Consider the following 15852-nt stretch of genomic DNA (forward strand, 5'->3'; position numbering starts at 1 on the left):
GGAGCTGTGGCTCTGCCAGCCACGGCCCTTGGAGATGCCAAACAGGCAGCCTTGAGCTGCACCAACTACACTGCAGAGTCCAACTGGCATCGGATGAGGGCTTCAGGAGAAGGTGGGGAACAAGAAGAGAGGCTTCTAAGCCTGATCTTCAGGTGGAGAGGACGCTAGCCAGTTCTACTGTGGCTAGCGTCTGCCACCATTTCAACCTTAAAGCAAATAGGGCCGACCCTGCTCTGAAAGCTCCTATGTCTGTGCAGAGATGAGCGAAAGGCTCGCAGAGCCTGAAGGGATCGGCTCTGGGAGCCCAAGGCCCAGCTCTGTGGGTGCTTGGGGCCTTATGTAAAGTGGCGTGGTGTTTGCACAGGACCTACACCAGTCATTCCTCGGGTGACTTACCCTCAACACGATGGAAGCCCGATGCACAGAGTGTTATGCTGCATTTAGGGAATAACGACAGGGAAAAAATGTGCCCAGGTTCAACACGTTTTTTTTTTTCCCCTGAATATTTCAATCCCTGGTTAGCTGAAGCCACGGATGTGGGATCCACCGCTGTGCAGGGCGGACTGTGCCCGGGCGGTGTGTGAGGGAGAGCAGTCACGGGACTCTGCGTGTCAGCGCTGTCACCCTCCTCCCTATAAACAGCTACCTGATATATCACCTCAGAGGGGCGTTTTAAAACCAATTTTAGAAACACCCAAGGCGCTGGTTCCAACAGCCACTTTGCAGCATAATTCTCCATTTTCAAATGAAATATTTGGCCTTCATGCCCGCTGCGAGAAACTGCTTTACATTAAAAAAAAAAAAAAACCTCTGAAAATAAATCTTGAAGAAAAGTCTGAATGCTCTGAGTCACTTTGCACATCACAGAATGCTTCTGTAATGAATCGCAGGCCAGGCTGCAGCTAAGTGAGAACAAGATGGGGGTCTCCCCGGGAGGCAGGCGGTGCCAACCAGGAGGCACGCACAGCAAGTACCCCAGCCAGCAACGCCCAGAACCACCCTCCACGGGTTTATTTTTAGGTTAGCCCTTGAGAAAGCACCCCACCCCACCTCGGGCTGGACATTCCCCAGCAGCCACGCCAGGGCCGGCCCAGCCTGAGCTGTCCAGAGGTACTGGGTACCTTGAGAGAGGCTGTGCCTGGTTTGGGGAGCTGACAGGACACCACCTTCTCCTGCTCACCAAGGATGGCTACGCCTGGCTTCCACTCATGACCCAATAGGACACCCAGGCCCTGCCTTCCCCAAGACAGCTGGGCCTCCCTGACAGCATGGTGCTTGGTTTCCTAGAGATTCCCCACTTTACCTGAGACACGCCAAGCCTCATCTGAATTCAGGGCTGGGTGGGGCCGGGGAGGGGAGCTCCACGGGAAGCGGGGAGGCAGAGGGGAGGCAGAGGGGGGAGTTCAGCCTTTGGGTCCTGCCAACTGGCTCTCTGGGTGACTGGCAAGTGGCTGAGCCCCAGTTTCCTCCTCTGTAAAGCGGGTCACGAGCCCCATAAGTGGAAGGTTTTTTTAAGGCTCAAGGTGGTACCGGAAGGTTCAGGTATCCCGTGTCAGTCAGTGGAGGAGCGAGAACACCTGTCACACACTGCCTGCCTCTTCCGGCCTCTGGCCTGCCAGGGAGGGATCCCCTTCTCTCCCACGTGGCCCTAGAAACTCTCAGGTGACCAAGCACTTCGGAAGTGGGCATTTCCGTGCAAAGCCTCCATCCCCCGTGGAGCACCGTGAGCCCGAGCACGTGTCCCCCTCTCCAGGAGCCTGGGTTTCTCCAGGTCACTGTGAGGAGCACAGTGGCAGCCCTGTGGCTGCTCCGCCCTGGGAGGCCCAGAGGACAGCCCGCCCACGGCACTCACCCGCTATCCTCTGCATCTTCATGCGCCTGGCCTGGATGCGCCCCACGGCCAGGCGCTGCTTGGCGATGATGCAGCGGATGTGGTCCGAGAAGACGAAGGTGGCCTGGAGGATGGGGAAGGGCTTGGAGTGGGGGCTGGAGGTGGGCTTGTGGATGGTGATGTTCAGGGCGCGGCTGTCGTCGTACTCGCCAGTCACCTGCATGTCCTGCAGAGCCAGGAGGCAGAGGTGCGCATCAGGTTTCAGGTGGGGGGCATCTGCCGGGCCTGTGGGATCCAGGATCCCCCCAGTCAACTCTGCTTATGCCTCCCCAGTCTGACAAAGTTGGGGGTGGGCACAAACCAACCAGGCCCAGGGGAAGAAGGCAGGGAGGGACGCACAGCGGCCAGTGTTGGGTGTGGTGGCTGGCACCCATTTCCATGAGGACTTCGATGCCTGGCAAATAAAAGGGCTCACTAGCTTCTTCAAGGGCCACCTGTCACTCAACAGGCAACTTCAACAATTGTTCCTGCTGAGAAACCAGAGATGGCTACGCGGTCCCACCTCTATGGGGCTTGACCTTAGGTGTGCTCATCTGTCTCCTAGCTTCTCTTTACAACAGGATACTGTGTGTCCTTTTTATGTCTTTGAGGACCTTCTGTTTCCTAAGGAAGGGGCAGGGGAGGCCATTCAGCGAGATCTTAAGACACTGTGCGTGGAGGTAGAGCGACTGCCGTGGAGCCAGGGGCAAGGAGGAGGCTCCTCCAATCCCAAACCCCAGAACGGTGCCCGCGGGGAGCCTGGTGCCTGCGGCTCGGTGGTGACGTCACCCGGCAGACAGACAGACACAAAGGGCAGCAATGCCAGAGAGGGTGGGAGGCGTGGACAGGCCCCTGGAGGAGGGGTCCCTGCAGACTGGAGCAGAGAGCAAGGCCTCACAGAGGCACGACCTGACCAAGAGCAGCCTCCGGACGGCGACCCAAAGAAAAGGCTGTGTGGCCTCACTGTCTGAGGGAGGACACGTCTGAGTCCTTCAGGGGAGGAAACAGTGTCCTGACGTAAATTCTAAAGGACATGGGTCATAAGCCTAGGTATGAAAAGCCTAGGTCGCCCAATGGACAAGGTCTTACATGCGAGTCTTGTTGAAAGCGAAAGGTTCTAGGTTGTCGCTCTCATCGTTCTCTCCAAGAGACATGTTTAAACTAGAAAGATCCTGAGGAGAGGAGGCGGGGGTGAGCAGTAGTATCTTCAAATAGGTGGGTGGCTCTCGTGACCCGCAGTGGGCAGGGCCAGCAGGCCATGCTACAGGGAGGTCTTTCCAGGAAGGAGAACTGCACAGCCCGGAAACGGGCTGCCTCACAGTAGGGCGGATCCCGGCGAGGACGTGCTTGCTGGGAACTCAGGGACCGGGGGGTGACAGGTGTGAGTGGCCAGGCTGCTCCTGAGCCTCCGGTTCTTTGTTTCACTCAACAAAGAAGATGGCACTGGCCCTCTCTAATCGACAAACAGCTCCCACTTGGTGCGAGGCGATTCAGAGCCTTTCCGCGCTGGAGTCGGGGCGAGCGGAAGGGAATCCTCATAGAGTTCTGGTGGCAAAGAGCACTAAGGGAGGAAGCTGGCAGGGTCTGTCAACACTTAAAACAGGCACATGCCACGTCTCAGTTATCTGCCTAGGGAAATCCTGACCAAGTGCACCCGGAAGTGAGACCAATTCCGCTCAAGGCGCACTGCTGGAAAGGTAAAACAGAGCCCTGGCTCAGCATGCCTGGCCCAGTCCCGCGGCAGTCAGAGAAAACCAGCAGGTGCGCATGCTCTGACATGGCGGGCTCGCTGAGGGACACCACTGAGTGAAGAAGGCAGAGTTGGCAATATGTTCCATGAGACACCAAAAAACATCTACTCTGAAATATATGTACAGTCACCCTTTGGGGCCCACAAGGGATCGTTTCAGGACCCCGAGGATACCAGAATCTGCAGGTGCCCATGTCCCTTACGTACAGAGGACTGGAGCAGACAGCATATCATGGACACGTCCTCCCCTACACTTTAAATCATCTCTGGATCACTCAAAACACCTCATGCAATGTAAATGCTGCTTAGAAAATAATGATAAGAAGAAAGTATGTATGTTCAGTTCAGATGCCATCTTTTTCAAAGACTTTTTTTTTTTTTATCTACAGTTGGTTGAAGATGCAGATGCACATACAGAGGGCTGACCAGACACAATTCTAAAACCTGATATGTGTCATTATGCACATTTGGCACAGAAATAGATCTGCAAGCATCAGTCTGATCATGGAGGTTATCTCTTGCAGGGGAGAGGGGTGTGGGTTTTGGTCAAAGAGGACTTGGCCTTTATCTGTGCAAAGTCTTAGCTTTCTCCACGGACAATTTGTTCACACCCTCCTTGCATGGTTAGAAACGGTCTACAAAGATGATAACTGGGTATGTGGGTCTGTGCAGGGAACTTGGAAGCGATTCCAGAATTTTTGGTCATCTTACCTGCAGAAGGCCTGCGAACTTGACCACTCCCCAGCCAAGCCGGGACACATCAGGCTCCACCAAACTCATCTGGTAAATGTCGACAGCCAGGAATCGCTGGACCATGCCACCGTCTTTGGTGATCACTGTGCACGCGATCAAGTCACTGTTATCTGGGAAGAGCGAGCAGAGGGAAGAATGAGTGCGTGTCTGGCTGCCGGCCTGGGAGGACCCCCCCAGCTGTCTCTCGTTCTGCCAGGAAGCAGAGCTTGGAAGGCCTGGAGCCCCTCGGGACTGGTCTAAGACCCTCCTCAGCCAGCCATGCTGCGCAAGTTCCTCTTCCTCTCTGGGCCTCAGATTCCTCGTCTCAAAAAACGGCCACAAGGCACATGGCCTCAAAGCACTATCTGTTGAGACCGATTTAAAGTACGACCAACCCTTAGTCCAAAGTTCACTGTGTGTCGAGTACTCGAACTGCGGCTTAAAATAACCAAGAGCTGGGGCTGAGGAGGCAGCTGGCGGTAGAGGAGCTGCCTGGCACGTGCGGGCTCTGGGTTCCATGCCCAGCACGGCAAAGACAAGGTCCCAAGAGCACGAGCCAAGCAACCCAGGGCACTGCAGCACCTCCCATGGGCCTAGAATGGCAGTCTGAGATGGTGTCACCAAGATCACACAGGAAGAGTCTCTTGCTCTCTACAACAGCACCATGAAGTCCACAACTTGGTGTCTGGCAACTCAGTGCCAAGCTCTGCACTAGAGGGTGCAGGACCCTGGGCATGGAAGAATGTCCTTATCTGAGATGTTTGCTGCAGTCGAGGAGGACAGATGGGAAGATCACTTAGCCTGGGGTCTTGTGCGTGGGGACCCTTCCTCCTTCTCCTTGAAAGTTATCCCCCAATTCCACATCTCAGTTCTGTCCTTGATGGTGCTGAAGACACCTCAGTAACATAGGACAGCCGCACCTACTACCTAGTTTGAGTTCTCTCCAGGGAAATCCTGTACCACACATTTCAAAAAAAGATCGTCAAACCAGGAAACACTCAAAATATCCCCAAGCAGGGAAACAACTTTTGTGATTTTTTTCCTCCCCAGATGGAAAATTATATACTCATGTAAAAATCATGCCTAAGCAGACGGCGAATGGTGGTCACCTGTGGGGAGAGAAGTGAGAACTAGGGGTGGGAGGATATGTGGGGGGATGAATTAAAGGAGAGTTTCCACTTTTGCTCTATGTGCCCCTCTTTTACTTGAAATCATTTCAAAATGAGAGTATTCAAGATATTCTTCTGAAATACACTAAAAACTCCAGTTAAAAATCATACACACGTGGGGCTGCGGGTGTAGCTCAGCAGGTGTCTGGCCCTGGCCCCAGGGCAGCATCGCCAAAATGACCAAACCAACCGACCAAACACACCCCAAACTCATTTACACTACGTATAATGACGATGGGAAAAAAAATCACGATTCTAGATGAAAAAGAGGATAGAAATTTGATGTTCAAAAGGTATCCCCGTATGTAACGTGCCAAGGGGATTTCTCCTGTAAGGATATGTGCAGATTACCAGCCAAAAATAGATAAAAAGCAGAGAAAGGTAGAGGGAGCGGAGGGGAGCGATTCTGTCAGAAGGAATCCGAATAGGAAGTGTGATCACAGTGCTCTAGAAGAGAACAACAGACCCGCTCACCCAGGCGTCCCTACAGACCAACCTGAGCCCAGGGCAGAGGGCAAGCCTGTTAATGCAAGTCTGCTTCGAAAAATGGCAGTGTGTCTGATTTTTCTTAACCGCCTTTTTGAGCTGTGATTTATGGATGGCAACATCGACTCCTTTGAAGGGTCTGGTGTGAATGGAGCCCACAGACGCGGCACGGCACGGCATTCAGGCTGGAACACCATCACCCCAGTTAGTTCTTGGGAATACTTGGACCCAATATTTGGCTTAAATTTCTTGGGAAAAGCGGAAGGTAGTGCAGATGGTGTGAGTTCTAGCCCCAAACACGGAACAAACTTAGGCTCAGGTATTCTCCGCCGCCCCGCCCCGCCCCGCCCCTGGTCTTTTCATCTGGTCTAAGGAGTGAGGAAGTGCCCCGGGCAGTCTCTCTGCAGCTCAGCACCCTCTCCTGAGGGTGTCCCTGCCCCGGTTGGGCTCCTGGGTGCTTGCAGTCCACCCTCCAAGCTTTCACAGGCCGAGTCTTTCCCTGGCTTCAGGACAGCCAGGTCCCCACAGCGCACACTGGCACCGCGGCGGCCGGCTAACTGCCAGGACTTGTGCATCATGTGACCTATGGCGAGACCCGTCCCCTTCCCACCATCCCAGCCACAGGCCCTGAGAAACTTCGAGAGAGACTTCATCCTGAACTTCCATCCCATCATTGCTTTCTCTGGACACCGTATCTTGTGTATTCTAAAAAACGAAACCTCTTGATCCGGGCAGGCAGGGTGGGCGGTCTGGACTCAGTATTTAAGATATTTTCTCAATGAGAATCATTTTAAAAACAGAACAAAACGGCAGCTTTTTCTTGCCACTTCTCCTCTCCCCGCTCCCAGCAGGACACCTCAGCTTCGCTCTGCGCTCTCAGCTGCCGACTGACCCGACTGAGAGTCATCTGGTCAGCGACACTGGGGCTTGTCAGCAGGCCACCGGCCTCCCTCACAAAGCCGAGCTGCCTCGGGCTCCAGGGAAAAGAAGACCTGCCACCTCCCACCCAGAACAGAAAGGGAGAACCAACCCCCGAGCAAGCGGCAGGGCTCTCCGAAATGCCACGGGCCGTCAAAGCCCCGGGAGTGGGAGGACTTGGTGAGATGTCATTAGAAAACACAGTGTCCCCACGGGCAGGAAGGCCCCGTGGGTGGTGAGGGGCGGGAGGGGCCTCTGCTTTCCACCTTGCGGGGCATCCGCCGGCTGCACAGGCCACCTTCAGGGACAGGGAGGACATGCTGGCTTTGGGGGACTCATCTGCGGGCCTCTGGGGTGTCACTTTAGGGAACCTACGCATCCCCTTCAGGTCAGGGTGTGGGCATTCCTGGCTGCAGTGCTGGGGACAGGCGATGGTGTCCGGGTGGCTGGATGTCCGGGTGCCAGAGGAACCCAGGGAGAGTGGCTGAGTGAAGGCCGACTGTGCCCACACGCTCAGCCGTCGCCCGAAGCCTTCCCGCATGTGGGTGTGGATTTTGGGGCAGTCAGACAGCACCATGCAGGATCCCATAAGGGATGTGGCCATGCGGGAGGGACTAGGTGGCAGGTATTTCTGTCACGGTGAACGGTGGCTTCCGGGGCCTCCCTGCCTGATTCAGGAGTGGCCAGTGCAGCTGGCATGCCTGGTCACCCACCCAAGCCGCTTTCCAGAATCTGGGGCTGATCCGAACCTCCTGGCTCCCTCCCCCAACAGCTTCACTCCAGTTCATATAAAGACACTGCACAAAGTTTTTGGAAGACATTCTAGGATACAAGCAGCAGAAGATGATAAAGCAGCCATTGGAAAGGGTTCCCAGAGCAGGGACAGAGCAGCCCTCACACACAGGGTGCTTGTCCTCGGAGAAGTCAGGGACCACACGGCCGCAGTCTGGCTGGGCACAAATCACCGGGCGGTCACGAGCCACTTGTAGGTTCAAACAGGGACTGCTTTATTGCCCGAACCCCACGGGAACCCCACGGGAACTCAACCGGAACTCCACGGGAACTCTGCGAGAACCAACAGGAACTCAACGGGAACTCAAAAGGAGCGGGCACCCGAGGTAGCAGGAGCCGCCTTATTGCGGGCCAGCAGAGGTTTCTATACACAACTGAGTACACAGCTTGCTCCAACTTAGCATCCTCCAGTTACAGCAATCAGTCATCACCTTAATAGTTATACACAGCTCAACTCAATTATCATCATCTTAACGGCTCGCTGGCGCTACCTCCCAACCACTCCTTCCTTCTGGCAAAATGCCAGGCGCCATCTTGTCTTGGTTGTGGCTCTCAACACCACACCGAATCAAGGCGCCACCTTCTTCTCACTCAACATAAAAAGGCTTGATAACGTCAGGTGTTACAGAGGACACAGAGAGACTGGCATTCTCAAAGGCTGCTGGTGGGAGAATAAACGAACTCAGGCATTTTGAAGGGCAAATCGGCATTATTTATTACAAAAACTGAAAGTTTCACATGCTATGACCTGGCAGTTGGTATGTTCCCAAGAAAAGTGCTCAAAGGTGTGGGGCAAGAGATGTGCCCGGGGATGCTGAGAGCAGCTCTGGGGTCCTAAAGACCCAAGTGTTCAGCCCTAAGGGACAGCCTGAACACAACGGATTGTTATTGGAGGTAAGGCCGTGGCGACAGCCAGGAACGGGTCAGCTCTCCAGACATGTGCACAGGCCAACCAAGTCTCAAAAATCAGTGCTGAGTGGCAACAGCAAGAGGCAAGGTGGCTTTAGTTCATACGCAATGTTCTGAGTTTCCAGAGGGGAAACGGACGTGCTACCTGCACCCTTAACACTGAATAAAGAGAAAAAGCAAATTTCTCTGCATCCTGACAGAAAGGGTCTGTGGTCCTTCTAGGGCCCAATCAGGGAAGGAGAGTATCCCTGGGCCCAGCTGCGGGCGAGCAGGACCCCCAAGGCTGATCCCCAAGGAAGCAGCTGCTCATGGAGAGCCAGGTGAGAGCAAGAGGCTCTCGGATGACCCCTTGGTGCACAGCCGTGGGTCTCCCAAACAGCCAGTCCTGGGAGATGAGATGTGGGGCCCATCCGACCCACACAGTGCGGGTCAAGCTGCCCTGGGCTCCCCACGCACTAGGCAACATGACACTGAGCGTGAGGACTGGCCCTGAGTTTCCGGTTCCCATTGGTAGGGCTGCTCTGGAGAGGAGACAGAGCAGGTGGCCGGGCAGACACATCCACGTGACCCTGACGCGTGGTACACCTCCCAGCAAAGTTCTGCTCCAGGCAAGGTGGCCGCAGCCGCTACTCCTAAGTGCTGCCTTTTATTTATTTGAGGGCGGAGAAAATTCACTATTTTACTTCTTTAGGAAATAGTAAACTTACTAATATGACTACATAGCGTATTGTATGTTCCCATTTTTAAAGGCGTAAAACTTTTTTTTTTTTTTTTTTGCAGGGGCGATAAATCTTCTGCGTCCCCCTCCCCAGAGACAACCATGTGCAGATTTCTTGTCATCCACCCCCTGTGCATTCCCAATGGCTCGTGTGGCTATGTCCTGCCCTACCGTTCACATGCACCGTCTACACTGAGCTTATGCCACTGAACCATGTGTCCAGATGACAAAGGACAGAGACCTTTCACAGTGAGGGTGACTCCCATGACTCCTAACTGAGGATGATTTCCAGGCTTTTGCTCCATCAATTGAAGGAATATTTTATTAACATGCACATGAGAACAAATTCCCAGCAGCAAAACAGCTTGTGCTAATTCTCTCCTTAAGCATTTGTGTTTTACTAAAACAAGTTTATTTAAAAAGGAAGCCTCATATCAATACTATGACTAGAAACCCAGAATTTCTTACAATCAATAAGATGATCATGAAGAGAAAGAGAAAGAAAGCATTTTATTAAATTATGCCTGCTTTTTTGAGTACTGGGGATTGAACTCGGGGGCACTCAACCACTGAGCCACACTCCAGCCCTATTTTGTGTATTTTATTTAGAGACAGGGTCTCACTGAGCTGCTAAGCGCCTTGCTTTTGCTGAGGCTGGCTTTGAACTCGGGATCCTCCTGCCTCAGCCTCCTGAGCTGCTGGGATGACAGGCGTGCGCCATGGAGCACAGCATGCCTGCTCTCTTGACCAAAGGGAAACCAAGTCAGATGTTCTAAGGTAGACTACTGTCTGTCTGAGACTTTCTCCTTGCTGTACCAGAATGGACCAGAAGGGCTCAGAAATGAATTTTCTTGTGGACTGCACTTTCCCAAGGTGGCCTCAGGAGAACCTCCCTTCCCGGGTGCTCTTCTTGCTCACATGGTGAGCCCTGTCTGTGAGCCCTCTCTCCTAGAACCTGGAGGTCCTCTGGGACTGCTGAGGCCACGGGAATATCAGAGGAAGTGCTGCTTTTGGTTTTCAGAGGCAAGATCATAAAAATCTTCTCAGAACCCATCCGCCATGCTGTGAGGAAGCCCAAGCAGCCACTTGGACAGCTGAAGGAGAAACCAAGGTTCTGGGTCCCTGGCCAGCCCCGAGCAGGTCCTCTAGTTCTTAGCAGATGCCATTAGAGCAGGGAGGAGCTTCCCCACTGAGCTCTGGGCAAACTGTACCTTTGCAAACAAAATGAATGTCCGTGTTTCTGAGTCACTAAGTTTAAAGGTGGTTTGCTTCTCAGCAACATGTAACTGCAGGGGTGACTTATTTTAATTTAGTGCTATAGACAGTTACAGTTAGAATTCTAAAACTCTTCCAGCACCACCAAGGCGTGACACAGCACATCTTGGAACACTAGATCAGGGCTGGCCACTTTGGATGCTCAGAAGGTCCTGCAGGATTAGGCAGGATGAAGGGAATACAGTGCAGCCATTTCCCAGCGGTTTAGGATGTCAGGAGAGGAGAAAAGCAGAGAGCATGCAAGAGCCACCTGCCCCTCCAGGACACAGTCAGGGCAATGTGGCCAGCCACAGACAGCTTGGGCTCTGCAGCCATGGTGACTGGGCTTAAACTCCAGCTCTGCCGCTAATACTCTGTGACCCTGGGCAAGTCACCTCCCTCTCTGAGTCTCAGGTTCTTCACTGGCAAAACTAGGACTTAGTCCCCTTCAGGGCTGCCCAGGGGGCTTGAGAGGGGTTGGGGCCAGGTCCTGAACACCTTGTAGAAGGAGGCTGTGTGGTCTGGTCAAAGGTGGTCACGGCACGTCCCGCCCAAGTCAAATGCCTGGCAGAAGCCTGACTCCCTGGGGCAGAACTCAGGCGGGAGCCCTCACCTGAGAGAGCCAGGCTTCCTGAACACATGCTCCTGACCACACCAGGTTCTTCAGACGGAGACACTGAATCGTAGATTCCGGTCATTTCTCAGAACTCCTGTGGGATCATGGAGTAGGCAGGGTACACAGACCCGTGGCCTGTCCTGCAAGATCCCCCATGGCCCGTCATCTCCAGTGGCCTCCTACCCATGCCCTTAAGTCCCCACCCAGACCCCCAGTGCCTGCCATCCCGGAACCCCTCAATCACTCCCTCCTTGTCGGGCTGGTCTCCCTGCCCATATGTACGCCCCACGGAGGCAGTGCCTTGACCTGTCCTTGGCCAGTGCTGAACTGGACTGCAGCCTCCCTGCAGCTCCCTCCTCTGGCAGGATGTGGCTCATTCCTGAGCAGCAAGTGGGGCTGACTGGCTTGGCTGTATGTAAATGGTCTCTTCATAATGAAGCATGGATGCCAATACCATGATCTAATTCTTGGAGTTGGTGGCTCCAACTACATGTAGAATCCAGGAAGTCTTCATCCTGACGGGGGATCTCCAGGCCAGCGGGATTCTAGGGCTCTGAAATCCGACTCTGGGTTTTAGGCCGCAGCTGGAGTTCAGATCACAACCGAGTAAGCACTCAGGGTCTTGTAGGGTCCTTCAGACAGGGGTGTTGATCAGAGGTCAGGCTGGGCTGAGGAACAGGGTCCAGATCCCTCACGTCTGTGTGTGTGCGTGAGTGTGCGTGAGTGTGAGTGCGTGTGAGTGAGTGGGGGGTGGATTCCAAGAAAGCAGGGCCTGCAGCGAGACCTCCAGGCTCTGGCTCCATTGGCAAAGGATGCTACATGCTGCCGCCCCGCCCCTGTGCGACCATCGGAGCTGAATGGGATTGACTATGGGGACTGCAGTGGCCCTCAGCAGCAGGGGTCACTGACTTTCACTGGAATGGGGACACCGTGGCACTGGGGCTTAGGTTCTCTAATGCCACACACTGAACAACAGGGCCGATTCTGAAGTGGAGAGCCGCCTGGGAGCTTCCTCAGGGCCAAGCGCTGCAAGACTGACCTTCCTCGGCAGCGTCCATAAGCTGGTCCCACTTGACGTGGTCCCAGGATCCTGTGGTCAAGAAACTTCCAAGGACACAGGTGGACAAATGACTTGGTTGTGGCATGGAGGCCGACGGATGCGTGACCTTCCCACTATCCTGAGCGAGCTGATCAGAATCTGGGGTCCAGTCCCCTGGATGAGGCCAGAGAAAAGGCCTACCTAGTTTCCTCAGAGATGGGACGTCCCCCATGTGGCCAGCTCCGCCTGGCTCACACCATGCAAGCTTTCCACAGGCAGGCCCCGCAGGCCGAGGAAGCCACCCGATGCTGCTGGCTGCCTCTGGCAAGGCTGCTTCTTCCCTGGGCATGTGGTGACCCTCTCGGTGGGGATCCAGGTCCCCTTCCAGTCAGGAATGCCGCCCGAATTCCAGCCTGGAGCGTCCTCATGCGTGCAGGCTGCACTGAAGGGGTGCCGCCACCCCTGGGGCCTTCAGATGCTGAGATGCAGTGGTGAGCAGGACAGCCCAAAGTCCTGCTCTCAGGGAGCCTTCAGACTGTGGACAGTGGGCAGTCCTTGGAACTCTCTGACCTGGGGGACGGGCCTCAGGGGAATAGAGATGGCACTGTGTGGCACAGAACAGTCTGACAAGGACTTGAAGGAATCACACGGCTCCCTGATGCCAGGTGCAGTGGCGGGAGAGGCCTCACCCAGCCAGTGGCGCAGGGCTGGTGGCGACTGAGGAGTTGCAGGAGACAGGGGAGACGGGCTCCAGTTCTCAGAAGCCACTCATCCAGAGACGCCACAATCCGCTACGGCAGGGAAAGCACAGCGTGCTGCAGGGTAAGGAAGTGGTTCCACTGAGCTGTCTTGGGAGCTGCTGTGAGGACTCAGATGTGCCCAGCAGGCAGGGGCCAGGGAATGACACCCTAGTCAGCTCACAACACCCAGGCCTCCCTGAGCCTCCGGGAACTCCGGGGGGAACTCCGATCATGGCCCCTGACCCTCTGGTGTTCCCACCGAGGGTGTGAACCAGCACACTCAATCAGGCTGGCCGCTTCTCCTGACAGTCAGATCAATCCTTTGAAGAAAATTAAGTCACCATTTCTCCATCAACCCAGCAACAGCTTATGGGTTAATTGCTGCAAGTAGCAATCAATTACTTTGTCTTCTCTGAAGCTCCTGAAGCAGCCCTTCCCAGCAGGACCAGGGGCGGCTGAGCAATAGGATCCCTCCCTGATACAGAGGGCCTGGCGGGCTTTTGCTGGGACCCCTCTAAGAACACAGTGGGGAAGGAATAAAAACACCTTGGCGTTGGCTCCTCCAAATCGCAAAGGGCAGCAGCCAGCAGGCCTGCAGACCGCAGGTCACCTGATGAGATCCCGGGGACCGCGACCTCCAGCGTGGCTCCACGGCCTCTACTGCTGGGGTTCCCGTGACACCACCGCCGCCTCCCTCATGTCCTGGCTTTGGGTCTCTTCTCCACCTGCTGCTGTCCAGTGCCATGAGCAACTGGCTAAAGCACTGTGTCCCCCAACACACCCCATCCCCACTTCCTACCATAGACACAGCACAAGATGCAGGAGGCCATGCAGGGGAAGAATCGGCGGCTGGGTCTGGGGCCGATGCTCTGGAGCTCCATCGAAGCTCTTTGGCCGTGCTGACCTGGGCCTTGGACTTCACCGCAGGGGCAGGACCATGACTTGACAGCTCTATTCAAGACACACAGCTGGAGTGTGTAGAGGGGAGGTACCGAGGGCTGCAATGTGCTCTGAAGTAGGTTTTAAAAATAGGGCTGCATTGGGGCTGGGGCCGGGCCGGGGCTCAGTGGCAGAGCGCTTCCCTAGCACGTTCGAGGTACAGGTTTGATCCTTAGCACCACACAAAAAATCAATCAGTAAACTATGATACTGTGTGTCCAACTACAGCTAAAAAAATATTTGAAAAAAATAGGATGGAGGGGCTGGGACTGTGGCTCAGTGGTAGAGCGCTCGTCTAGCCCGTGCGAGTCCCTGGGTTCCAGCCTCAGCACCACATAAAATAAATAAAATAAAGGTATCGTTTCCAACTACTCCTAAAAAATAAATGAAAAAAAAAATAGGACTGGATTGATGGATAGGTAGAGAAAGAGGTGAGAAATCAAGTATGGAAGAAGGTTCGTGGGAGGAGGCAGGTGGGGGTGCACAGATGTTCACTGTCCAATTCTTACACCTGGGCAGTAGCTTGAGGGATTTCAAATGAACACCTCGGGGGTGGGGGGAAAGCTGGCTTCTAGGGTTGAAGTGAGAAATTCAGACAGTCACGGCAGCGCGCCTGACATGAACGAGGTGGCTGGTCGTAGTACCTGCACATAACAATTATAAATTTTCTGACTTCTCGTCCCTTTTGACTGATGGCCACAGGACCCCTCACTGTGAAAATCCATTTGGTTCCCAAGTTCAAGTCGTTCCCACTGAGTTATCTTGGGAGCTTGGACCCAAGGGGGTGCCACTTCTTAGTTTCCCAGGATTCCAAGGCCACCAAGGTCATCCTATCAATGTTCACTTTGCAGATGTGGGCAGTACACATGTCACTTGTTCACTCAGCAGCTACTACATGATGGGTGGCCGTGAAGAGCTTGGGGACAATGGCTAGTGGATGGAGGAGCGGTAATGCCGTTGTCAGAGCAGCAGGATGAGGCCAGGGAGGGCAGCAGCCTGTCCCAGGTGCCCTTGGCTGGCCTGGGCACGGCTCTGCCTGCTGCAGAGGAGGGGTTTTCCACGGCTATTTTTCCTTTTAGTTTGAAGTGCGTGAGCCATGTCTAGTTACAGAGGTGACTGGTTTTCACAAAATGACACCTGGAAAAGTTTCCCGAGAGACTCTTCTTGGGAGAACAGAGTGAGCCTTTCACCCTTCCTGTCCCCACACATCCAGAGCACGCACAGGGCAGCTCCCCTGCTCAAGTCTCCGCAGAGACGCGCGACTCAGAAAAGCTGCATTCCTTGTTCCCCTTACTTTTACCGCACAAAGTTCACAGATAGACAGCTCAGTGAAAAACCGTAATTACCAGGAACAGATCCGAATGAGCAGCAATTCCAAGTACAGCAATGCATATGCCTGATCAGGCGACTCGCAGCCTGCCACCCGGGGCACATCTCATCCCATAGTGCAGTGGTGACCACACTTACCTCCACACTGCTCTCGGAAGGCCACATTTGCATAGTACATTGCATAATTTCCTCTTTGAAAATGGCCCTGTTTAGCATGAGTAAATAAAGTTACCTAACCCTTGAGGTGGTGAATGGAATACTTGAGATTTCCAAGAAAAGATTTGAATACCTCAACTCTTCACTGTCACCCCTGATAGCTCCTTCCCTCCTGGTCCCCAGCAGCCTGGCAGCCAAAGGACAAGGACACCCTGGCTTTCTGGCGCCCCCAGGATTCCTCGGCTCTGAGCCCCCTCTGCGGGACGTGGTTTGGGTCTCTCCGCTGCGCACCTGCCTGCCATCTACCATGTGCCAGGACCTGGGTCACAGGGTGAAGAAGGCAGATATATCCCTGCTCTAGGTGACATTTCTGAATCTCAGTCCCAAAATGTGACGAAAGGAGATGTCACTTAATCAGGGGTGCATTATTTAAAG

The 15852-nt window shown here is 54.4% G+C and overlaps 1 protein-coding gene across 5 annotated transcripts in view; it reads right to left on the reverse strand.

Annotated features, from left to right (window-relative positions):
• Positions 1-15852, reverse strand: part of Clec16a (C-type lectin domain containing 16A) — a 177181-nt gene that overhangs the window by 38874 nt on the left and 122455 nt on the right. For all 5 annotated transcript variants that reach the window (XM_027940442.2, XM_027940441.2, XM_027940444.2 and 2 more), the window contains exons 19-20: positions 4332-4483; positions 1853-2057 (exon numbers count right to left, since the gene is read on the reverse strand). In XM_027940442.2, the coding sequence (XP_027796243.2) occupies positions 1853-2057; positions 4332-4483 (357 nt within the window). The remainder of the gene's footprint in view (positions 1-1852; positions 2058-4331; positions 4484-15852) is intronic.

Source organism: Marmota flaviventris, chromosome 19 (assembly GCF_047511675.1).
Source record: "Marmota flaviventris isolate mMarFla1 chromosome 19, mMarFla1.hap1, whole genome shotgun sequence".
In the NCBI taxonomy this organism is placed as follows: Eukaryota; Metazoa; Chordata; class Mammalia; order Rodentia; family Sciuridae; genus Marmota; species Marmota flaviventris.